Source organism: Lagopus muta, chromosome 1 (assembly GCF_023343835.1).
Source record: "Lagopus muta isolate bLagMut1 chromosome 1, bLagMut1 primary, whole genome shotgun sequence".
NCBI classification, from domain to species: Eukaryota; Metazoa; Chordata; class Aves; order Galliformes; family Phasianidae; genus Lagopus; species Lagopus muta.
Genome location: NC_064433.1, coordinates 15355846 through 15381360, shown reverse-complemented (window position 1 = coordinate 15381360; position 25515 = coordinate 15355846). Strand labels below are relative to the sequence as shown.

The window sequence follows — 25515 nt, the reverse complement described above, 5'->3', positions numbered from 1 at the left end:
TATGTGAGTTTTATTAATGAATAATCCCAAAGTGCTAATGCCAACTAAGATTGCATTTGATTGAATGTTTAGAAAAAGAGCTTGAAGTTTAAAGTTACTCTCAGTCAATTGCTTTGGCTGAAATCTTGAAATGCAGGCATCTTGTAATGTTGGTACAGCTGCAACTTCATGAGTGATTGGCTTCTATATACTATATCTCCAACCAAAATGGATAACAGTTTGGCAGCTGCATGAATTCCCTCAAAGCAAATATATCTGAGAACATACACGTGCATGCTCCCTGCCCCCTCAAAAATGTGTTCATGTGTGTTCCTGGCAGGCCAAAGGCTGCCCAGCCCTGGCAGTTTCAGTGCCTTTCCCTTCCAGAAGGAAGAATGTAAGGGGCAAAAGCTCCCTGACCCCAGCATCTCTTCATGCCTAATGAGGCTTTCTAAAGTTCTTTCAGCAGCAATATTAAGGACACTACCACAGTAGTTCCCCATTTCCAGAGGTTTTCACTAAGGGCCATGATATTGTTGGTGTGCTGTTACTGATTTTGTCTCAGAATCAGTGTAAAAGCTCTGAAAACTTAATGCAGCTACAACCCTGAAACTTCCTGAGATGTCTTCCAGTGGCACTGGTGTCCCTATTGGATACATTGAGAACTATGAGGTAGAGTGACAACTACTATGAGCTCTGCTCTATAAATCCTATAGGAACACATCACTTTGTATATTTTCCAAGGCCATTTATGCACATTTAAGTTTGGAAGCAAATTATGCAGAAGGGATCAGTCAGGGCCATTTCAGTCAAAGACAGGAAATAGTTACTGCCGTTGAAATCATAGACTGTGAACTGGAATTCAGGGGTTGTTTCAGAAATGCTGTTCTTTAATACTCATTTGTGTTTGCAGTTTGGTGGTAATGAATCATTTAGATTTCGTTTTCTTCTCTCTAAAACGATCCAGGGGCTGTTCATTTTCTTCTTCCACTGCGTATTTAACAAAGAAGTCAGGAAGCACTTGAAGAATACTTTAACTGGAAAGAAACCTCTTCCAGATGATTCCACTGCAACAAGAGCTACTTTATTAACTGTAAGAAAAAAGATGGGAAAAAAATCATTTTCTGGCTGGTAGAAGTCACCTAAAATGCACTTATAATTGGCATGTTCACAGTTAAGTGAATTGTCTGCTTTCAGTGACTTCTACAAAAATCACTGAGGACTTCTCAAAAGTTTTGATTAGTGTTTTATTTAAAACTTTTGACAGGAAATATTTTTTTTCCTCAGCATCAAAAATCACTTCTTAAAGACTTTGAACAGGCAGCCTGTCTAACGGGACTTTCAGTAGGCATTCATTATTTTTTATACTTGCAAAGGTCAGGAAAAGCAAGCACAGAATTTGTGGGGTATTCTGAACCACTTTGGTGCTTGCATTATTCTGATTATAGTCTATTGATTTATGTAAGTAGAAGTCTGAAACTTGTAAGTAAAAGTAACCGATTACTCCTCCATATATATTGCAATGCAGGTGACACTGGTGACTAAACTGGTAAGCTTAACAGGATCAGATTGTGGTCTTGAGCCCTAAATCCATAAGTACCCTCTAACATGGTGCCATCTCTGCCAGCTTGCAGCTAGTCTCTCCCTGGCTGGGGAAGGGAGACGATGGCATGCTTAGATTTTATTACCAGGTGGGAAATTGAGGAAGAGGTTTTAAGGCTCAGAACTGCAAAGGTTTTCAATTAATTGGTTGATTGAAATGAGGCACCGACACTCTTCTGATGAGCTGGGTCTGAGAGCCTCATGTCCACCAGCTTTGAATATTCAAAGTGCTGTAATGAATATCCAGGTCCCTGCCCACAGGCTCTGGTGAAAACCATTTTAAGACTTCTTGCTTTGATCTGATTCCATGTCTATTTGCAATAACATTAATAAGATATATGGACTCAAGATCAACATTATGAAAATGATCAGTCTTACTCTCCATTGCCCTTAAAGGCTCACAGTAGACCCTTAAGTCACATTCAAAATCTTTCTGTCAAGAAGGCATACAGTGCCCTGGCCCCTGTTGTCCAGCAGCAATGAACTGAAAGTCTTTGCTGAAACTCAGGCACACTCAGACTCTCAAGAGCAGGTACATCAGCTGAAGAAAAGAGTCAGTTACAGATCTCAGACTCCAGCTTCTGCGTCAGTGCTGGGCACTGCTCTCTCTCCCAGTCTATGTGCTGCAGAATGGAAAGATCTGCCTAGAACAGTCAGGAATCCACCGTGTTTTGTTTAAAACAGTGCCTCTTATCATTCACTGTTGCTTCGTGTCTTTTTTTTCCCCCTTCAGCGATCTCTGAACTGTAACAACACATACATAGAAGAGCCAAATATGTACCGCACAACCATTGGGGAATCCACTGTCTCCCTAGAGAGCACCGTCAGGTCAGCCAAGAGCCACAATAGCTACCTTGCTTATATCCTCAGGTAATCCGGTGGCAGGTGCATGGCTTTCAGGTGCTTGCCTTTCCCTTTTCATTACTCCTGTGGAAAACAAAAAGCAAAAGAGAAATGTTTCGAGTGTTACTTGCTCTGTCTTAACAGTTATGTTTCATGTGACTGTCATTTTCTTTGGTGCATTTTCTTTCGCTTGAATCTTTGCAATGGTGACTTCCAACAGTGCAGTGGTTACCATCGCTGCTGTGTTAACTATTTTGGCTGTGCTGCTTGCCTGTTAAAATACACATGTGTTTCAAGGAGCAGGACTTGGATTATTAACATCAGGCTTTTTCAGAATGATGATTCATGTCTCCAAGGCTGACATTACCTGTGTCTTGCTGTAGAAGTGCCTACATTGGCAATCAAATAAGCACGGGCTGACTAGCATGCACTGCAGCTGGCAAAAGGATCTCATTTGCATGTCTGCCTTGTTGTAAGAACAGTGAAATGACCAAGAAAGGTGTCCCGTGTTTTTATCCTCTAAGGGATGATGCTGCTCATAAGCTCAGTGGATCCTCAAGTCAAGCAAGGGCTGGTCAGACTGAAGCAGATTCCTCCATTTTTCACAGGAATCCATCTAAATCTAATGGTAAGAATTACTTGTAAGTGCTTTGACCCATCTGTGAACCTTTCCCTTCTCAGCAATTTTTTCAAAGCCTTCTGTAACAGTAGGAGCAGTTACTCTGCGTCTCATTCTCATTATGCTGTTGGCGTGAGGAGATATGCAGTGGTTGCCTTACTAGGGAATTCTGGAATGGAAATATGTATCTGCTTCTTGTGATGGCTCAGTTTTAATCTGACAGCTGTCACAGCTGCTGACAGTTTCTGGCGTCCCTTTTCTTTCTCACAAATTATGTACTACTGCTCTAGACTTTTAATTGGACATCTTTTAATGTTTGAGACCTTGAGGCAGTATCCTTTTTTATGACTGTGCATTTCATACAAGAAAATGAGAAGTGTCTCTTGTTTGATTTCCTTTCACTTGGGGTCTTGCTGTTAAATTTTGTTGCCTTGTAGCAGTTTTTAAGAGTACATTTGCAGGCTTTTTTATATTTCTAAGTACCTGGGCTTGCCAGTAGTTGTGTTGATTGAGATCCTGTGTAGTTACTGTTCTGAGTATTCAACAGTGCAAAAAGCATCCCCATTCTGTTCTGCAGCTCCCATTAGCTGAACAGAGCAGTTACGCTTCCCATAAAGACTTAGGCAGATGCCACAGTCCTTCTGATTTAATCTTGAGAGCACTTGTGGGTTTAAGTGCACATCCCTGGCACGTCCTGAGCCAGACACCTGCCTTTTCTTTTTCTTCATGCATTGCAGACAGACGTGTCCAGCTCCTGGTCACCTTCTCATTGCTGTATTTCTCCTTTCTGCATTTGCAGAGCACGACTCAGACTCTGACAGTGAACTGTCCCTTGATGAGCACAGCAGCTCTTATGCCTCCTCCCATTCATCAGACAGTGAAGAAGACGGACTTGAGCCAGAGAAAAAGTGGAACACATCCACTGCCAAAAACAACGAGCGTGGCCCTCTCCACAGCACGCCTAAAGGTACTCCTGATGCAAGGGGAGAGCAATGGTTTTATTTTCTTCAAAATAGCTTTAAGTAGATGTAACAAATTTACCAGGTAGCATATATTTGAGATGGCATCCCTACCACCGTGCCTTGCTACTGCAGATTGATCCTTGTCTCCAGCTTAGAGGCCTTTCTTTCTTTCAAGAGTTTGTTCATAGGGGAAAATGAGTGCAAGTAAAAAGATGTTGGAGCAAATCTGCAGCTTAACCATGCTCAGGCAGACAGCAGTCAGCATGTTTTGCAGGCAGGTCCCAGCAGCACTTGGAAATGGTGCCACACAGCCAGCAAAATGCGAAAGGAGAGGAAGAGGGGGAGGGAACTTGTTATTTTGTAGGCACGAGGAAGAAGTTCTTGCCTCTCTTTGTGCAGCACAAGCATCTGGATGTAGTGGAGCCATGGGAGGTGCCTCAGCTGCCCTCACCTCTCAGAAACCATACCTGGGGAGCGTGGGGGATTGCCAGCCCTGGAGAGATGAGGGCTAGGTTTGTCTCACACTTCTCTGTGCGGAACCACAGCCTTGTTTTAGGCAGAGTTGGACACCCTGCCATCCTGCCAGAGATATTTTGAGGGCTTTGCTGCACCCCAACAGCAGTGCAGTGCAATGACGATCCTCTGAAGCACACAGCAAGTTTGACTGTCTGGTTTGGCACGCATCTCCTTCCCAGCTGCTGGAGATAACACTGGCTGGGCATCAGTTGCTAACCACCTATCCAACAGTGGTTTTCGAGCGAGTGTTTTTTTGCATTGCAGTTGATACCCTTCCCAATCATGTGAAACCCTATTGGCCCACAGAGTGCATAACGGCCAGCGACAGCGAGGACCCCAGCGGGAAACAGAAACTCAAAGTTGAGACCAAGGTCAACGTTGAGCTTCACAGGGAAAATCAGGTGAACCACAGCAATGAAGCACCACAGGACAAAGAGAATGATGGGCAGCAGAAGGAGAACAGACCGCTGTCCCACCAGAACAACCAGCAGCCGGAGCAGAGGAAAGGTAGTGCAGCCAGTCCAGCTCTGCAAGCAGGCCATGAGACTAGGGCGATAATAAGCATCGGTTAGGGAGGGGATTGGGATCATTAGGAGAGCACTTTCCTAATGGCTTCAGCCTGTATTACCAGGGGGGAAGTGGTGATTTCTGATCCTTTGGTTCTGAAATAAAATGACAAACCAGAATTCTTATTAAGAAATATAAAGAGTCGCTTCTCAGATGTGTTCAGTTTGATAAATGAATTTACTGATGTGTTTCAAAATCCTGATTGTTCCCTCTCTTTGGTGACAGGCATCTTAAAAAATAAAGTCACCTACCCTCCCCCACTGATTGACAAGAATATGAAGAATCGGCTGCGAGAAAAGCTGTCAGATTACAATCAGACCACGATCTCATCCAGGACTACTTCCCTTGGGACTAACGATGGGGTCCGCTCTCCTTCAGACTCGGGGGTGACAGTCAAAAATGCTCGGAGGGAGCAGTCTCGAGACCAGCTCAATGGCATGGCCATGAACGTCCATGTGGGAACAGGACATGCTGAGACATCAGACTCAGAGTAAGTGCCACGTGGGATGCCCTGGCAGACCTTCCATGCTTCTCACCTCTCCCTCCGCTCTCCGTCTGCATACTCACACATGAGCAAAGATTTCATGGAGATTGGACCAGAGTCCTTCGCCAGCGCATGGCTCATTGCTCATCCACGTCGTGTGCACACACAATAGTGATTCACTGACAAGAAGGTCAAAATCAGGTATCACAGGCAATGTGCTGTGGTAGACACCTGTCACCGGTCACCTTGGTGTGCTCTGTACTGGCACGAGCAATGAGCAGTGTAGCTGTGAGGATTGTGCCCTAGGAAAATGCTCTGCTCAGGGCTACTCCCTGCTCCCACCTCTGTGCTCCCAGTCTCTCACCTCTACACACCTTGGACCATGGGAGCTTTTTTTTTCTCTCTCTTTTTCACAAATTCTCTTATTTTGTAGCAAGGAGGATGTTTGGGACCGTTCAGGACACGTCACAGGGTGCAGTTAATTATACTTTGGCCAATATCAGGCACCCAAGGAGCAGGATTAGAGCAGGGCAATACGTGGAGCAGCACTTTTTGATGCATGTCCAGCAAGAGGTGTCCTGGGTGGCCAGGAGGTCAGCAGATGGGAAAAAAACCCAAAACCCCTGAGGAAGCCCAGCACTGTGTGGGGTGAGGCTGGGGGAGAATGGGATGGGAGTCCAGCCAAGCAGGAGGAACATGTTATCTGGGCTGGAGAGCTAACAGCTGCAGAGAGAAGTGCTGTGTTGAGCTTCTGACCCTAAATTACCAGGTGTGTGATTCCCACCCACCATACAGTGTGCGTATTTGCCATTCTAAACAGAATTGAACATTAACAAAAGGCTGAGCAAGCTTTCAACCACAAGGTATTCTCAGAAACCTCATTACTCATTGCAATTTTCACATTCAAAATGAGAACAGCCTTGAGTAAAGTCTGTGTAAACATTTTGCACACATTGTCTTCCTTTTACTAACATAAAGAATAGTCTCACTCCTTCTTCAAAACCAGAGACAATTCCTTACCCATCTTTAACCTTATCCCACTACACTTTAGACTCCCAATGCTGTTCAAGGGTGTGCAGAGCATTGCCAGCCCACTAAAGAAATATATGTTTGGGCTGTTGGGGACTGGCAGTTGAAATAGATCCTGGTTTGGAATGCGTGAATCTGCCTGAAATACGTTTCTAACAGCTTGCAAGGTCTGAGTGTGAGCCTCACATCATCACTTAAGGGTTATCCAAACACACACTCTGTAAACTTTCCTCTAAATAGTGCACCCCTCAGCCACCCGCTGTACAACTCTCATAGCCTGTAGCACCTGAGGGGTGTGCTCAGGAAGAGCATTCTCTTCTCGGTGATGTGCAGCAATAGGACAAGGAGCATTGGCCTAAAGCTTGTGCATAGGAAGTTCCGTATGGTAAGGGTGATGGAGCACTGGAACAGATTGCCCAGAGAGGTTGTGGAGTTTCCTTCTGTGGAGATATTCAAGACCTGCTGGGATGCCTACCTGTGCAACCTATTGGAGGGAACCCGCTTTAGCAGGGGGGTTGGACTCGATGATCTCTTGAGGTCCCTTCCAACCCCTGTGATTCTGTGATCCCCGTGCAACATTCAGTTGGCAAGCATCAGTGGAGCGTGAGACCTAACTAAAAAGATTGGGTCAGTTCGGGTGGGGACATTTGCCCGTGCCAGTTTAACCCTAACCCTGCATGATCACTTCTTCCCACTAACAGAGGCAGTAATGAAACTTCAATTTGAACCACCAGGGAGCTGTGATCGTGGCTCTGGACTCCTCACCGTGGGGCTGAGCCTCCGACTTCGCCGGGATCACTGCGTAGCCCGAGGACGAGGGTGGTGGTGCCCTGGCAGAGCACCGGTGCTCGCATTGGGAACACGGTGCCGGCTGCATCCGCCGTGGGGCTGCTCTGGGGTAATAACAACAACACTGACCCGTGCCAAAACGCACGGAACGGCCGCAGGGCTGCCCGGAACGGCTGGGTACCTCCTCACAGTGTGGACAGTGCCGCAGGGGCTGCATATCTGCTGGGGAGAAGCGAGGGAAAACAAGCTACCGCCGCAGTCCTACAGCGAGTCAGCCCGCCGGGCTCCAGGCAGGCACCCCAGGTGGCTCTCATCAACTTTTCTCCGGCCGCAGTGTGACCCATCGGCCCGCTGCACTCTGCGGAGGAATGTCCCAACAAGTGTCCTTTAGTTTCTATGCCAGCATCTCTGTCCACCCCCCGATGGGCGGGTCGTCTCCAGAAAAAAAACAACACACCCTTTATATATATATTTACATATATATATAAAGTGTAGATACTTTTATATATTTTGTATGGTGATGCGAAAGAAAAAGCTCTTTTGTATATTTTACATTTATACTGATCTTCTTAATTTGATAACAGGAAATCAGTTAAAAGAGTTTTGATATTTTTTATATAAATGTTGCACAGTTTTACTTGAATTCGGAGTTCAATAAAGTAACAGAGGTTTGCATGGAAACCAGCCTGCCATGCAATGCAGAGTAACACAGTACAGATAGCTCCTAAATCCATGCATACAGTAAGTTTTATTGACAGGTTTTGGACCATTGTAAGGACACAGCATCTTTCTTTGTAACCTCTTCTACAAGTGACAAAATATGCTTTGTGTTTTTTCCACTGTTTGGTGTTTTGGCCTCTTCTCTCAGTGCACTGAAATGTTTGGAAACTGCACTTCAGGACTAAAAACAAGTTGTATCTTAGTCTTAAGGTTTCAACGCCGTCTTTGTATGGCAGAACTCAGATCAGCATTGCCATTAGCAAGAATAAAAAAGCAAGTGGTGTAAGTGAGAGGGGTTGCTCTGAATCTGCTGGTGTGGCTCAGGGACCTCGGGGAGAGGGTCCCCCTCCCAGGTTGTACATAGTGGCATTCTGCATTGCAGCCATGGCGCTGCTAATTCCTGTCCCCCTGCAGTTAGCATGCTGCTGATCGGAGCAGAAACACAGGGCTGGAAGGATGGCCAGGCTTCACTTCCCAACTGCTGGGCACATCCCTGCCCTTCCCAGTGTGTCCAAAGGCACATGGAAGGATTCTGTGGGCAATGGTACGGCCGTGAGCTGCTGCCTGCCACCAGGGCTCCTGGGGCTCCTCACATCCCATGCAGCCCTGTGGGAACGCATCAGCTTTCTTTTGCACCGTGGGAAAGGGGAGATACAGAAATGTGGGAATGCAGGGGGGGAAGAAAAGAGAAATAAAGTATGTGTCGGTCTCAGTTTTGGTATATTCCCGTGCATTTTTGAATGCATTTTGGAGGCAGTTGGAAGGGGAGGAAGGGTATTCTTCCTCTACAAGTGATGCAATGTGCTGTGTGAAATTCTCTGGCTGAGAGAAAACCATTTTGAATGTTTCGGGTGTCTGACACTTGGCCATGTGCTCAGGCACTGTGCGGAGCCTGTGGGAGTCGTTTCCTATCTGTGTATGTATATTTTGTCCCAGTGAGATGTAGGTAGTCTTATTTTGATCAGAACTGTTGCAGTAAAGGAGGGTCAGTTGTATTAATGACAAAAAAAAAAAAAAAATTAAAACCTATTTTTATGACTTTTTAAAAGCTTTATGGCAGATTAGACACTGGAGGTTGTTTGTTGTTTTTTTTAACAAATGTATATTTATTAATGTGCAGAACACTGGAATTGCAGCAGAGACGAAAGGAGAATTTACAATAAATTAAGATTTTTTTTTGGACTTGTGTTCCATCTCTGGAGTTTATTTTCAGCGCTGTTCTGGAAGAGCCTTCCCAGCCCTGCCTGGGATGCCTTCATTTCACCAGGAGGCTGAAGTTCGGGATGAATTTTGGCATGGCAGCTTCTGTTTTGCGGTTGGGCTCTGATCTCCTCAGAACTGTATCCATTGTTCCTGCAGGATTTGCATGGAAGAAACCCCAGGTATTGTGCTGAGAGCCACCCAGGCCCAACACAGCCTCCTACCATGGAGGGGACGCTGCCTCCAGCCCCGCAGTGGGGCTGACCCCAAGGCTGCAATCAGAAGGAGCTGTTCTGACTTTCTTGGCTCCACTCTTGGCTTTCTTGAGACAACGAGCGCTAAGCTGTGCTCTTGCTCACACTGTACTTCTCAGGCTGTTGTGCAAGTCTTCATTAAATATCTTGTGAGGCACAGCAGGGACCTGCAAGGATTTGGCAGCACTCTGGAAATGAAGTTTTTCCCACTATCACCTGGCCAGCTTTTCTGTAAATGTTGCTAAACGTTAGGCAATGAACTGTCAGGATGCAAGGTGAGGGTGTGAGAGCTTCACTACTTAATGATTTAGGGGCAGAATCAAAGGTGGGGAGCTTCGATTTGCAAACCTCTCTGCCAAAACTTGCCACTAAACAAATGCAATCAATGAGCCCAAAGGGATTTTTTTTTTAATGTTAATGTACAAGTTCATTTTTGCTGGAACAATAATACTTGTATCTGTTCTCATTTATACAGTCCCCATTTCTATGGAAAAGCATGGCTAAGACCCAGGCTTTCACATGAGCTCTATGGGGCAGAGCAGTGCATGGTCCTGTCCCAGCACCAACCACCAGCAGCTGTTCAGGAACAGAATCAGCATAACAGCGTTGCACAGCAAGGTGGTCCTGAGCCCAGCAAGCTCAGGAGTTCCCCAATGGGAGATGTTGTCCCTACCAGCACATTTTTTCACTCCAATCATTTCTCCCATTGCTTTTGCACCCAAGTAAACATCTGGTATGCAGTGGGTTGTAGACATGAGCAGTGAGAAGAGATTCCTGCTCATATTCTGCCTTCCTTTTTGCCCTCTCCCACTTCTTCCCAGCACTAAATGCATCCTTCTTGCAGGTGGCAGTGAGAGAGGAAAGACATCAGGGCCGCCTGCAGAATGCACGATGCAGGCCAGCCAGCAGTCAGAAAATGAGATTTGATTTAAGCAAATTGAAGGAAGTATTCCAGCAGAGATGGACCAGCAGCAGTGACGTGGCACAGGGAGGCTGAATAACCCAAGAGATCACACAGCTCAGCCCCCTCCGCAACCCAGAACCAAACGTGCTTTGGGATTTATCCAGTGTGCTCCTAAAAATCCTAGATTCCTTTCCAGTGTATTTGCCAACCGCCTGCAGGGCCGGGACCTGCCTGGGCTGCGTGTGGGCCCCACAGCCCTTCTGCCATACTGCCTGGCCTCTACCCTTCCTGCTGGCACCTTTAAAAGTTCACTTCTCCTCCCTGTGAGCAACAATTCACACTGCTGTCGTTTTTCATATCCGCCTCTTGGTTTTGGATCCGTTCTCCAATTTCTCAAACTCATTTGGATGTTACTCCTGTCCATGAAGATGCCTGGAGTCCTTTGGCAACATCTGCAGATCTTACAAGCTCCCTTTTATTTCGTCATCCAGCCTATGAATGAAATTACCAAATAAAACAAAGCCCAAGAGAGATTCTATAAAACATCTGTGCTTGCCCAGAGAGTTCTGGACAAAACCTCATAGTGGAGAGCATCAGCCTGCGCTGACTGCAGCGTTGGGCAGTGCCAAAAGCTCTGCATGAAGACGTGTCCCATCTGATGCTGCTCCTTTACCCAGCGCGTCAGCACTGCGTTAAAGGACAAAATGAGATGTGAGATGTGTGTGCTGCAAATCATAGAATCACAGAACCATTAAGGCTAGAAAAGACCACTGAATCCTCTATTCCAATCATCAGGCCATTCCCACCAGTACTGCCCGCTAACAATGTCACTCAGTGCCACCTCTCCATGGCTCTTCAGCACCTCCATGACGGTGACTGCACCACCTCCCTGGGCAGCCTGTGCCACTGCCTCACCACTCTTTCTTTTACATGTTTCTATATACATGCATATTTGTTAAATATCAACGTTCAAGAGGACAAAGAGTGTGTGAAGCCCCATGCAGCTCTAACCATGCCTCTTTTCATGCAGGAGAGGCATAGCAAGGAGCAGTTCTGAGGCCACGTGCTGTGGGTGGGGGCTGCAGCACTCCCTCGGCACAGGAGGGCTCTCACACAGGAGCAAGCACCCTGAAGGGACAGAGAGATTGAGAGCGCTCTTCAGTCACAACAGCTGCACTTCCAATATGTGCTCCTCAGATCCTCAGATTCCTTTAAAAAAAAAAAACATAAAAAAACCTACAGCAATAATGTCATTAGTTATAAATGCAGCTCCCAAAAGTTCTGCGTGTTTTAAGAGGGAGAGGAAAACCCGGCTCTCAGGGACATTCCCACCCAGTTCCATTCCACACAGTCCCACAGGAGGCAGCCACAGCTGTGTTTGGGGGAAGCTCAGCCACAAGGTTCCAGGCCAGGCACTAAATCAACCCTGAGCAGCACACGTTCACTTTCTGAGAACAATCCATACATTTCATTACATATTTCAATTCACTGAAGAAACCTTGGATGGTTAACCCCTTCGCTTCCAGCTGCACAGAGGAGGATGGACAGGCTGGGGAGTTGGGTGGAGAGGAACCTGGTGAGGTTAAACAAGAGTAAGTGTAGAGCCCTGCAGCTGGGGAGGAATAACCAGATGCGGTGTGCTGGTGGACAACATGTTGGCCATGAGCTGGCAGTGTGCCCCTGCAGCCAAGAAGGCCAGCGGGATCCTGGCATGCATTAAAAAGAGCATGGCCAGCAGGTTGAGGGAAGTTCTCTCCTGCACATGTGGTCAGACCACACGTGGAGCACTGCATCCAGCTCTGGGCTCCCCAGTGCAAGAAAGACAGGGAACTGCTGGAGAGAGCCCAGTGGGGGGTCTGAGAGATGACTGGGGCCCTGGAGCATCTTCCTCGTGAGGAAAGGTTGAGAGACCAGGGGCTGTTCAGCTGGAGAAGAGAAAGAGGAAGAGTCATGAATATGATCAGAGGGCCAAAGTACCCCTCCTATGAAGACAGACTGAGGGAGTGAGACTTGTTTAGCTTGGAAGAAGAAGCAGCTCCTGTGAGACCTCTTTGTGTCCTTCCAATAGTTATGAGAAGCTTATAAGCAGGAGGGAAGTCAACTTTTTACACAGTCTGATAGCGATAGGACATGGGAGAATGGATTTAAACTAAAAGAAGGGAGATTTAAGTTAGATGTTAGGAGGAAACTCTATGCTCAGAAGGCAATGAGGCACTGACACAGCTGCCCAGAGGTTGTGGAGTCTCCTTCTCTGGAGGTATTCAAGACCTGTCTGGGTGCCTACCTGTGCAACCTATTGAAGGGAGCCTCCTTTAGCAAGAGGGTTGGACATGATGATCTCTAGAGGTCCCTTCCAAGCTCTACAATTCTATGATCCTGTGAATCTGCCCCATGAGCAATGCTCAGCCCCTGGGCTCAATAAGGAGCAAACCCACATGGGACCAGTGTAGGCTATTGTTTTTTGTTCTATGGTACTGGTAGTTCAAATGGAAGCCACATGCAAGATCTTTCAGATTTGAAATACTTCAATTGCACAGCCTCATTACATGCAGCAAATCCTCCAGCACAGCTCCCCTGCCCCTCAGCTCTGGCTGGCATGACACGGCCTGCAGAGCCTTTCATGCACCCCTAGGGAGGAGTGATGGATATAAACGTGTGTACTCTCCAAAAACTCCCACCTTAAGTAACTGGATTAAAATAAAACCTGCAGTTAATCCAGCACCTCAGCATATCTAGTTATGGCACGTTGCTGTCATTTTTCTCTCTATAATTCATCCTTCTTTGGTGCATGTGATTTCATGCAGCTCCTCACCCAGCATCTACAGCATAACTGGAGAGCTCCAGGACAGGGCAGCCCTATCAGATCGCTCTTAACAAAATATTGGGCTGCAAGTAGGTTTCCTGTGGCTTTTCCCCATGGCACTGGTGCCCTACAATTGTAAGGCTGATGTTTTCCTGGGAGCTCCCTCCAAAGCTGGTGCTGCTGCATGGAAGGGTGCCATGGAGTTACCAAGTCCAGCACCAGGCAGTCCGTGGGCACATTTTATCTCTGCAGGCAGCATCTGATTCAGGGCCACCTCTCTGTGTATGTCGGTGTTCTAGGGACTTAATATTTCCCAAGTGAGTTTGAAGCCCTTTGGTATTAAAGAAATAAATCTGTGTGCTGTAAAGCTATCCAGAATGCCCATAATATTTTCCATTCTCAAGCTTACTGGGCTGGTGTTGTACAGTTAGTAACACAAAGGCATATGAAAAGAGGAAGGAAAAAACATCCTGGAGATTGAGCAGACCAAACTCAGAGGCCGGCGTTCATCACACCCCCACACCCAAAGCAGTGTGACAACGCAGGGTTTGCTTTCAAAAATGCCATCTCTACATCAGCCTCTGGGGAGCGAGATGCAGCCTGAGTGGCTGAGGAGGCCAGCGACCCATGGACCCAAGTGGCTCCTTGACCACAGGAGGGGGGCGCTGGGGGAGGGCTGTGTCACCAGCAGCCACAGCAGGAGGGCAGCAGCCTGGGACATGGCAGAGCTGGTGAGAAAACGTGATCTGCCTGAACCTGCAGTTGGATCAGATGTTTGCCAGAGGTCTCTGCCAAGCTCTGCCATCTCGGGAATCGGAAAGAAAGTGAATTTTGGAGACACAGAAATGGCCGTGTCCCTTTTCTTGTACTTGCACAGCTACCTCTACCAACAGCACATCTGAATGCAATATCAGATGATGCAATAAGAGAGACCACTCTAGCGTTACACAAAGCATTTGTGAAGATTTTAATTGGGACATTCACAGGAAAAATCAGATGAGGAAAACGTCATTAACACCTCAGTAGTTAATACCACATTTTGCAAAGACCAAAGTTTCAGGAGAGACAAGAGAAACATTGGGAACATACATCATTGAGACCAAGACCCATAACACAACCAACCAAGCACAAACCAAGAGCTGACACGAGGCATTAAATATTCACCATTACCCTGCACGTGGATGTCCTCTGAACACAGACTTTTAAACTGAATTGATTGCAGCACCAGTGAAAAACGATGGCTTTTCTCCCCAGATCTACAGTAATGTCAAATAAATATAAAAGATTTTAACAGTCTAGATTTTTTCTACATTGTATATATTCTATATTTTCTATATGAATTGTGCTTAACTTCACCAGACCAGCAGGTGGACAATGATCAGTGCCTTCTCCCCATCCTCCCCCCCACTCCACAGACACACTTTGGAGAAAAGAGACTATTTTAATCTGTTCTGACAAAAAGGGATAAAAGAAATTCTTAGAAGATGCTTAGACAACAGAAGAGCAGAGAATGCTATGTGTAATCCAAGCCTTCAAATCAGCTGAAAAGATCTATTCATGTCAGAGCTTTACTACTGCCCAAATTGGATGCAGTTTCAAAATTCTACACCCACTTAATAAGTCTTGCTCCTCCATAGCTGTGCTTTAATGAGTTATTTTCTGTGTGGAAATACAGGACTTTATTTTTGTGGGCTTGCTGTAATAAAGCTTTGTTGAAAGCACAGAGTGTCCTCAAAATGCACTCAGTTCGTAATGCAAATAACTTGGAAAGGGGCGTTTGGTTCTTCCTAATGCCACTCCTTTTGACACACGGCATGATCTGAGATTGAACTCTTATCTGGTCTACAGTAAGACAGCTGTACAAGAAGGAAACATGTATGAATTTGCATTTTTCTGAAGCATGACAGTGTAGGCTTTTTTCTAGCATTTAACAAAAAATTGGGTGAAAGATGGAAATACCATGACTGTTTTCAAGCTCCTAGATTTGTCATTCTGAGTAACAAACACTTCAAAGCACTGCTTAGTACAGTTCCAGAATCTAGAACATTTTTTTATAAAACTATATCTAATTAAAAATAAATACCCGTTGCTCAGCGTTCAGACAAAATGCTGGGCTTAAACACCTTTCATTCCTTCCCCAGAGTTTGATGCACGTGCATACATCTACTGTAGGAACAACGTGTACTTTTCCTGGAAACAGCTATCTTCGGGTAAGTAAAAGATATTTCACTTCTGCATAAAATACAAGGTTATGATTTCACACCTTATTCTTTTTATATGTGCAACTTCTGTTATAAAACAACCCCAAGACATTCTCTTGTATGTATCAGCACAAATATCATCACACACTTCAATAACCTTGTGCCAAGTTCGCTTTTGTTCCAAAGCCATTGTGTGCTAACAGCACAGCTGGGACCAGACATTCAACCCTCAGAGTATTCAGATCCACAAAGAAGATGTTTACCATTGTTTTTTTTACTGTCAGGCAGCAAATTATCCAAATGTCCTTCAATGAACAAACCCAACTGCTATGTTGCTGGTTCGACCTTGTCAATATCTTCCTTCTTGGTACCCTCTTCTCGGTTTCTGCCCTGCTGCATGGTGAACACCGATGGGCCCAGCCTCAGGATCTTCCCGCTGCCCAGGCATTCATCACCCTTGTAGAACACAGCAAACTAGGAGATGAACACAGGCAGAGCCTTTTCACACAGCAAGCAATGCAGGCTGCACGAGAGCTGCTGGACAGGGAGTGCATACATCTGTACCTGCTCTAAGCAGGCACTCCGTGGTTCCTCACTCCCACCCTCCACCCGGTGGGACTCCTCTCAGCTCAGCTCACTTCCCTTATCCTCACCCCTCTGTTACAAACCTCTTGCTTCTCCATGTACCCCAGAGGCCCCGGTTTTGGGGTGGGAGAGGCTATGCATTAAATGTCTGAGAGCCTCTAGTTTACAATGCATTGCGGTGTACCCTTATATTAACACTCATCCTGATGAATCTCAGAATGACTTTTCACCTACATCACTCTTGGAGCGGGTCCAGAGGAGGGCCATAAGATATCAGAGGGCTGGAGCACCTCTCCTATGAAGAAAGGGTGAGGGAACTGGGCTTGTTTAGCTTAGAGGAGCCTCCATGGAGACCTCATTGTGGCCTTCCAGTTGAAAGGAGCATATAAACAGGAGGGGCAATGGTTATTTATGAGGGTGGACAGTGGTAGAACAAGGCAGAATGGTTTTAAATTGAGACAGGAAGGTTTAGGTGTTAGATATTAGGAGGAAGTTTTTCACACAGAGGGTGGTGACGCACTGGCACAGGTTGCCCAAGGAGGCTGTGGATGCCCCATCCCTGCAGGCATTCAAGGCCAGGCTGGATGTGGCTCTGGGCAGCCTGGCCTGCTGGTTGGTGACCCTGCACACAGCAGGGGGTTGAAACTCAATGAGCATTGTGGTCCTTTTCAACCCAGGCCATTCTAGGATTCTATATTAGTGGTTTTGAGAGGCATCCCTGTCCATTACCCCTTCTCATTGCTGTTCTGGGAGAATGCAACGTGCTGAATGCAGATCCTCGCTAAATGAATTTGAACATTAAAACTACATTATGCAGCCAATTACCAAACTAATGACTTTTAAAATCTGTTTCTTGAGGACAGGAATAGATACCTTTTCCACATATATAACTGATAACCAGAGACTGTTCAGTATGTTTCTGAAACATGTAAGTCAGCCTCTCATGATACATGGATAACAACAGACTTTAAAACTGCAAAAAAACTCTTCATAGAATAGAGGATGAATAGCCAAAATGGGATTAACTGCTCTCACATGGTATTTTCGTATGAAAATTATTTTGTTCCAGCTATTAACAGCACTGATGTTTTACCAATTACTCTATTTTACCTTAAAACCCCCAAAGTGAAAAAAAATCACTTCCAAAAACTTACCTGTCCAGGAGTGAGAGCTCTTGCTGGCTTCACCAGTGTCACCCACACGCTCCCATCTTGGTTTAGAGTCAGCACGCAGGGCACTGAGGGAGAAAATCCAAACACCTGCCACTCAGTTCTTAGGTTCCCACAAAAACAAAAGCAACTTCCATCACCAAGTTAAACAGACCTAAGTCAACACTATGCTACTGCAAAGAACTGCTTCATAAGGATCCAAAATATTTCAGCTATATCTACAGAACAACACTGATCACACTACCACCATTTCACCAGCAAAACAAAATAAGAGAAAACAAACCAAAGTTTGATTACCCAGTGCCATCTGGTGCCGAAACCTGAAATGACACTCCATCATTTTATCTCCAACGAGCTCTGCAGGTGGCTCCTCTGCTATCCAATGCACTCGATTTGTCCTCAGTAAGTCTCTGTACAAAGCAGGGTGATCCGTTGATGGTGCCTTGAAATACAACATTCATTTCATGGTGAGGTTATTTTTACCAAAGAACTTACAACCATTGAGATACATGAAATACAGAACCAGCATCAAGCCATAACAAAATAAAGGCAAAATAAGCAAGAAAACAAGCACTAATAGCACTTAATCAGCTTCCAGGTGGAAGCCTTAGTATGCTAAAGTAAACCTTATACACCCCTGGGCTGTCTCACTTCTTGTCTGTTGCCTCCAACCAATCACATTTCTGCCTTCTTTGGGCTCAGTTTGGATGTCTACTGCGCTCCCTACACCACTTCAGGAAGTTGCTACATCCCTGCCCTTCAAATTCTCATTAAAAAAACAATCCCTATTTGGGCCCATTATGGCAAACAAAACCAGGAGAACAAAAGTTACAAACTATTTTTGAATATACTCACATTAAATGATTGATTTAATACATCACCTTCCTACCTGAGCTAGCTTACTTTATGGCACTATCTCCTGTTACTACACTGTGGTGTAGACATGTAGATTTCCAGCTACGCAGATTTGTGTCACTCTTCTGTTAATTCTAGAAGCAACAAGAGTATTTCTAGTGCTATAATGTAAGCAAGAAAATCATTCATTTGTCAAAAATAATAATCCTCCAGACAATTTATATTTACAATGTAGGCTATGCTATCACTCAAATATTCAGTATCTCATTTCTGGAGACGGACTACCCTCAGAACTGGGAGATTACATTCGTTTTCCCCCAGGCACATAAACAAACAGCAACACACCATTCTAATCTCATCGGTATCAGAGTTAGAATAATAGCTTTCACAACAGCAGCAAGAACACTAACAAAGCAGGTGAGCTGCAGAACTCCATCCATCTCCTAAGATGGTCATTAGGACATCAACGATTCGCAGCATTATATTCTGCCTCAGCTTTCAAGATGATGAAGCTGTATTCACGGCTGCTACTTCCTTTACTGGAAAAAGAAAACAGCAAAACACAGTAAACCAAAAGAATACACATTTTGTGCACTGTGCCATGACAATACAACAAACTCTTATGTGTTAGGGGGAAAAAAAGAGAACTCCGCAGACTGGCTGATTCATTTCAGCGTTTGCCATTTGTTCAGAAAAATCTCACTGCCAAAACCTGAAACAATTCTCTGCTCACCAAAAGCCAGTTTGGACAAGATGCCCCAAAGCTGTGCACGCTGCGCTAGCTGCTGCTTGTCTCCCCCAGCAGGAAAGCCAAGAACTCTGCCCAAGTGAGGATTGCATTCCACACAGCAGAAGTCACGGAATGCTTGTGTCAGTCATTAACAGCAGTGTTAATTAACTCACCACAAAGATATCTCCAGTGCTGACATCTTTATCTACAACAAACCACGCATCCTGCTGGCCTGCCAGTCTTGCCCTCTGGCCTATGGTGTACAGGAACCAACCTAAAGGAATATAACGTAATGCTGTTTTGCATCCCAAAGCACGTGATTTCACACTTTGCTGTTTCTATTGTGGTATTCTGAAGGGTTGTTAATGACAGTTTTCTATTTCTGTTACACTTGGTGGTTTTGCCATCACTCAGCCTTACCAGCTCCCCCTGCTATTTTCTGTCCCAGGAGAACATCCTACTTCCATATGCAGCCTGGGACAGGAGCTCAGTTCTGGCAGCCAGAACCACAAAGTGAGCAAAGTACACCAAAGCAGCTGCACAGCAGGACTGTGCTGTCCTTGCTCACTGCAGGGAGTTGAACTACACTGCCTTCACAGGTCCCCTTCAGCTCCAAGGATTCTATGATTCTATGATATTACCAAATGTGGACAATACATCACTGAGGTGCAGATTTTTTCTGCAAAATTTAGATACTAAAGAATTTGGAACTGAAGCTCTCTCATTTCAAAAGAATTATGTGCAAAATTGCCTCTTGGTATTAAATTAACAGTCACTGAGTACCAACAGAGTAATTCTAATAGAATTATCATCTACTATATTGCAACACAGAACTACATTAAATACTCAGTTGCAGTACAAGGCTCTACACGCTGTGCAATGCCAGTTTTCCACGAGTAGTTAGAGTATTCCAATTGGAAAAAGTCTGCAGACTGGTTTGGAATTCCCCAGGATTTGTCCCTCTAACCATGAGCAATATTGCTCCATTTATCTAAAAGCAGTTATTAGGGTGTCAGCCCATTACCTTTGTGTGTTCCCATCACCTTCTTATCCTCAACGGAAACAAAGTTACCTGGCTGAGGTTCTAAATACTGCCAAAGAGGAAGAGATTTAAGTCACAAGAAGGCTCCAAAAAACCCTCAAAAGCTCTGCCACTACATTCTCCTAGACTCAGAAAAATGGCTTTCCAACACGTAATCTCTACCAGCACAGTTCACTGCCTCTTTGCTGATGCTGCTTCAGGGAGAAAAGCAGGAGGGGAGTCCCTAGCAGCAGTGACCACTTGTGCTCATTTATGTCATGCAATAGCAGGGTTCAGCCATCTGCCCCTCTCATATCCCAGCCACCCATTGGAGCCTGCCTGTGACTCATTGCTACAGACTGCACACAGGTGGAGGAGCAAGCTGCCTGGAACAGGCTGTTGGCTTCAGCTTCTCAGGAATTCAGAGGGAGGTGGGCCATCACTCCTGAGCAGCAGACAGGAGCTGTTTGAGATGCTGCCACAGACAGAAGAAGAACATAACATGGAGATGACCATAGAGCTAACATTACTCACCTCAAGCAGGAATTTTTCAAAGTTTCTTTCACCAATAAAGCAGACTCCCATGCTCTGAAAAAGAAATGTGGAACTGAATCCATATAAAAGCAGAGAAATACGTTGAAGAAAATATCCATTACTTATCTGTGCCAGATGGATTCTTTCCCTTAGGCACTGAAAACTACCAGGGGATCCCATGAAACGAACAAATCCACAACATCTTCTCCAGCATATGGAAACTACCAGTACACAGCATCAGTGAGAGCCATGAGCACAAAAGAGAAACAAATACTGAACATATGTTCAGTAAAGACATGCATTTACACTGGTGATCACACTGTGTGTAGATTACAGTCAGAAGTCTCCTTTCAGATTAACATACAAAGCACACATTATATAGTCACAGACTTGTCATGAAGAAAAGCTTCCACAAACAACCAGGCCTTCCTTTTCCTTACAGTTACTTTCTACATTCTTCAGATAAAACATTCACAGTGGATGAATACATTTAAGGCAATCAAGGCTGTATCAGCATACAACTGCTGGCTGCATTGTGCTTTCTAGGATTAAATCATGAAGCGTTCTTAGTCAGGGATGCAGAACTTCCCTTGAAAAAACAAATTGTAGAAAAACAGCACGACCCAGCCTATGTGAAAACATATTCAAACCTACTGACAGCAATGAAATCTTTGAAAGCTATGGAGAGTAAAGACCAAGGCTTCTCATCTGCTGTAACAAAGAATGTTTTCCTTACAGCTTCCTATCACATTCGTGTTCATCTTGGCTCTTCTGAGATGTAGTGGCCCATAAATTATCTGCAAACTACAATACAGAACTAACCAGGAACACGTAAAATGCCTGAAAGCAGGCAGACAATGATGAAAACAGTTCCCAACCTATTCTATCGTTGTTCATGGAAACAGCTGATTTGTCAGAGATTAAGGATCAAAAAGATCAGAAAGTCCATTTTGGAGAGAAATAGAAATCAAAAGAGTTTAAGTGTTACCATGCCTCTTTTTTCTTTAGCACATGATGAAGGCCATGTTCTGATGCTATCTTCCTTACAAAGCTTTTTGTTAAATCCCCTAAAGGGAAAATGGTTTTCCTCAAAGCATCCTGCGAGATCTGACTCAGAAAGAAGGTCTGGTCTTTGAAGAGGTCAGCTCCTTGAAGGAGTTTTACAGCTGCAAAGTATAAAACACAAAACAATCAACATAACTGCTGCCTTTAATGGTCGAACTTCCTCCAGCATTTTGTTCAATAACCAACAATTCAGTTTTATTACTTCCAAACACAAGCAAAAGACAGCATTTGGGCAAGGTGTACAAAATCTAATTGAGAACGTTTATTTTCTCACCACTGAAAAGGTACAGAAATATTCTGATTTTGTAGAAATTCATGCATTGCCCCATCTATATTCTACTGGAAGTTTCACTGCCAAGACCATTAATGCTATAAAAGATGAAGACAACGTTCACATTTCATTTGAAAGACAGAACCAGTATTCAAACATTCTAGAGCACACTGTTAATTAAAAACATATTTTCCACTGAACTTATATTGCCATACATCAGTGACTTGAACAATCAGCACAGTTATTCCCACTGGACGATCTCAGGAGAGATGTGAAAGCCAAGGAAGCATTAATATGCCAACATTACTGGGACAACTTTGCAAGAGTGGTAGCTTGCAAGTTTCTTTCCCTTTGGGTATACTGCATTTCCCATTTACACCACAGTTTCATCTGAGTCACCTTATTACACTATGGCCCACAGCAGTTATTGGCCAGGTATTATCCAACCTGCAATAGTGCCATGCAAAGCCATCCCCAAGCAGCAGTAACTAAGCCAGCTCATGTATTGACACAACAGAACTGCCACGCTGCAGGTAGAAACTTCTGATCACATATGGCCACAGGCAGGCTATGAGAGTGAAGAGCAAAGCCTGCTGCTGCTATATTCCCTTGGCTGATCTCAGCATCACAGTCTTAGAAATGCCTGCATATGCTGCGCTCACACCTCCCAGCTGCAGTGCAGGCAGAACCTTACTCTGCCTTCCAGAGGGGAATAGAGAAGTAAGGTCCAACAGCAGAATTATGGAGTGAAAAACTGTTGTGTTTTTTTCCCCTGTAAAATAATATATGATCCATATAAAGCTATATAAAACTATGTTGTTAATTTTCATGTTTCAAAGGTCTTAAATCTAAAGCAGAACAAACATATCAAATAATTTTTACGGGACCCACTGAAGTACTCAACAATAATTTCTTGAAATACTTCCCCAGGACACAGAAGACAGCCCTATCTCCTTAAGTACAGCCCTTCCAGAATGTTGATTACTCCTGAATTAATTATTTTCACCCCTCTGCACCTGTATCAGCAAATGTACTACTTGACTGTCAGTGTAATTTTCAGTAATGCAAATCTCCTGTTTGCCCAATCCACATTCTACAGAGACTGGGGTTTAAAGAGTAATCACTGCTATATAAAATAAATATAGTTCAAATTTCTTTCAACCCTAGGATGAAATACAATGCTACTTACTGTTTCTAACTTCAAATCGGTTTCTGAAAAGCTCTCGGGGTCTTTTCGTATGTTTCTGTTGGAAAACCTCCTCGTCCTCCAGTGAAGTTCTAGCATAATGCCCAGTAGCAATTGCATCTGCTCCTAGTGAGGTATAAAACAAAACACCACAAAGACACATACTTGAAACTCATCATTTAAAACAGGCTTTTAAACATCTATGAAAAGAAAACAAAATCATGAAGAAAGAAAACCTATGGAGAAGTCTCATACTGCCAGTAATCATACTCCTGCTGTTTGAATAACAGGCTATCTGGTGGCATGCTGAAAGCCATGTTTCTGTACTTCAGGGACCATCCTAAGAATTAGACATAATGCTGAGGTCAATACGTGTTCCTAAATTAAATCTGCTCCTTACCTATTTATCAGTATTCAAAACTGAATACTTCACAAATATTGAAATGCTGCCACAGAGATGGGTGATTTCTGTACACACGTGAATTCCCATTTTTCCCCTCCGTTCCAAGACTCTGTAGCACTTAAGCATCTCCCCACCACACACTGAAACTGACACACTTGGAAGCGCCTTACCAAGGTTATCCATAGCATAATGGAGAAAGTGGTTGAATTTGATATGCTTGTTACACACTATGTCAGGGTTAGGAGTCCTTCCCAGTTCATACTCCTTTAAGAGGTCACTGTAAAATAAAGATTCACATGTACATTAACACCAATAACACAGAATAACACTCTTCAAGTCTAGAAGATAAGCTGTGAAAACTTGAGATCCACTCATGCTAAGCATTTCATGTAAGACTCAAAACATCTGTTAAATTTAAAGATGTAAGAAACAACACTTGGAAGCAGACTTGAAGGCACAGTCAAGCAATCACTCATAATGCTGTACTCACAACCCTGACTTATCAAACTGCCATTCCTTCAGAGGAGACACCAGGAGACCACAGGAAAAAACAAGGCCTCTAGTAGTTCTTCCTACAAAAGGTTGTTTTTGATAAATAATCCTTTAAAAAGAGACTTCAGGTAATAAACTCAAGCTCGTCAACGACAGTAAGGAAAAAGGCTTCTGCAACAAACCAAGTCACTCACAGCAAATTGCTTGGAAATGCTGTACTGACAAATGATGAGAAGCAGAAGTCAGTCTCTATGGTCTCTGGTTCATCGATTCACCATCACTTACAATCACCTCCCAACCCACAAGAGTTGTGACACCATTATTCCTTCTCTCACACCATGACCACATTCTTCGCTGACTGCACAATTTTGTGCTCAACGTGATGTCACTGCAGTGAGATGCAGAGGGCTATTCCTCAGTGCCTTCCAAGACAAAGTAACAACAGCACTACTTAAAGGGGAATGAAGATCCAGGGAACAACCTTTACATTCTTAAGTTGAATATGACAGATATTTCATCGTTACACTGAAACTACCCCTTTCCTTCTGCCTCCCAAGAAAAGTTCTCAGCTATTTCCATGCACAACTTCCCTTACAGTGCGACATACTCATGGGAAGAGAAAATCTGAACGTCTTCTTTAGAGAATAGTTCCAAATTGGTTGGAAGCAAGGCTATTTCACGATCATTTTATGGTAAATCAGATATCCAACCTGAACATCCCCTAGCACAACTTGAGGCCTCTCCCTCTCATCAACTGCTAGTTATTTGGGAGCAGAGGCCGACCCCCACCTCCTCACAACCTCCTTTCAGGTGGTTATAGAGAGCAGTAAGGCCTCCCCTGAGCCTCCTCTTCTCCATACTGACCCATCCCAGTTCCCTCAGCCGCTCCCCATCACTCCTATGCTCCACACCCCTCACAGCTCCGCTGCCCTTCTCTGGACAAGGTGCAGGGCCTCCATGTCTTTCTCGTAGTGAGAATCCAGCCTGAGAGGTGCAGCCTCACCAGCACAGACAGCAGGGGACGGAACGTTACAGCATGATCTGGCGTTACAGTATGATTAGTACGATACACAGGCACATATCATACAGCGCTCTGCACAAACTGCACAAAGAAGCAAAAAGTGCCATGTCCCATTATTTTTTTCTTCTCAGGCTGCCGAATGGCGAGGGCAGCGTGTGGGAAACATAAGAAATGAGCAGCAACAGATGCCTGGCCCCTCCCGCAGTTCCCGCCCACGTCCCGCAGCACGAACACGGCAGCCGGCAGCCGCCCACCTGAACACCTCGTTCCAGTACTCCTTCACGTAGGACACCTGGTGGAACGGGATGCCCAGCTTCTGGCACACACGGTACGCGTCCTCGCAGTCCCTGTCCACGGAGCAGGCGCCCTGCTCGTCCAGCGGGTCCCAGTTCTTCATGAAAACGCCCGTCACCTGGTACCCTGCCGAAGGAAGGCGAGGCTCGGCGTGAGCAAGGCGCTCCGGCAGAGCGGCGCTCCGGCCCTCTCTCGGCGCACTTTACCCGCGCCCACCCAGCCCCCGCCCGGCCCGCACCTCGGCGCCGCAGCAGCAGCGCGGCCACGGCACTGTCCACGCCGCCCGACACGGCGCAGGCCACGCGCCGGCCCGCCGCCAGCATCGCCGCTCAGCCCGAGCCTTCCGCCGGCGGAGTCCGTTACGGCCGCACCGGAAGGGGCCGGGCCTGGCCTGCACCGCTTTTTAAAGGAATACCA

The 25515-nt window shown here is 45.2% G+C and overlaps 2 protein-coding genes across 2 annotated transcripts in view; one reads left to right on the top strand and one right to left on the bottom strand.

The window, feature by feature from the left end:
* Nucleotides 1-9288, top strand: part of CELSR1 (cadherin EGF LAG seven-pass G-type receptor 1) — a 158742-nt gene extending 149454 nt beyond the window's left edge. The window contains exons 29-35 of the mRNA XM_048933385.1: nt 947-1072; nt 2315-2451; nt 2949-3052; nt 3843-4010; nt 4786-5028; nt 5314-5578; nt 7303-9288. Coding sequence (XP_048789342.1) covers nt 947-1072; nt 2315-2451; nt 2949-3052; nt 3843-4010; nt 4786-5028; nt 5314-5578; nt 7303-7327 — 1068 coding nt within the window. The 3' untranslated portion in view covers nt 7328-9288. The remainder of the gene's footprint in view (nt 1-946; nt 1073-2314; nt 2452-2948; nt 3053-3842; nt 4011-4785; nt 5029-5313; nt 5579-7302) is intronic.
* A 4923-nt stretch (nt 9289-14211) lies between these two features.
* On the bottom strand, nt 14212-25472 carry TRMU (tRNA mitochondrial 2-thiouridylase). Its single transcript, XM_048964815.1, has 11 exons — nt 25337-25472; nt 25059-25224; nt 23462-23568; nt 22892-23014; nt 21360-21532; nt 20367-20420; nt 19836-19902; nt 18985-19085; nt 17524-17668; nt 17212-17294; nt 14212-15946 (listed from the first exon to the last, which is right to left on the bottom strand). The coding sequence occupies exons 1-11, from the start codon at nt 25419-25421 to the stop codon at nt 15800-15802; spliced, it is 1251 nt and encodes a 416-aa protein (XP_048820772.1). The 5' UTR covers nt 25422-25472; the 3' UTR covers nt 14212-15799.
* Nucleotides 25473-25515: the final 43 nt, after the last annotated feature.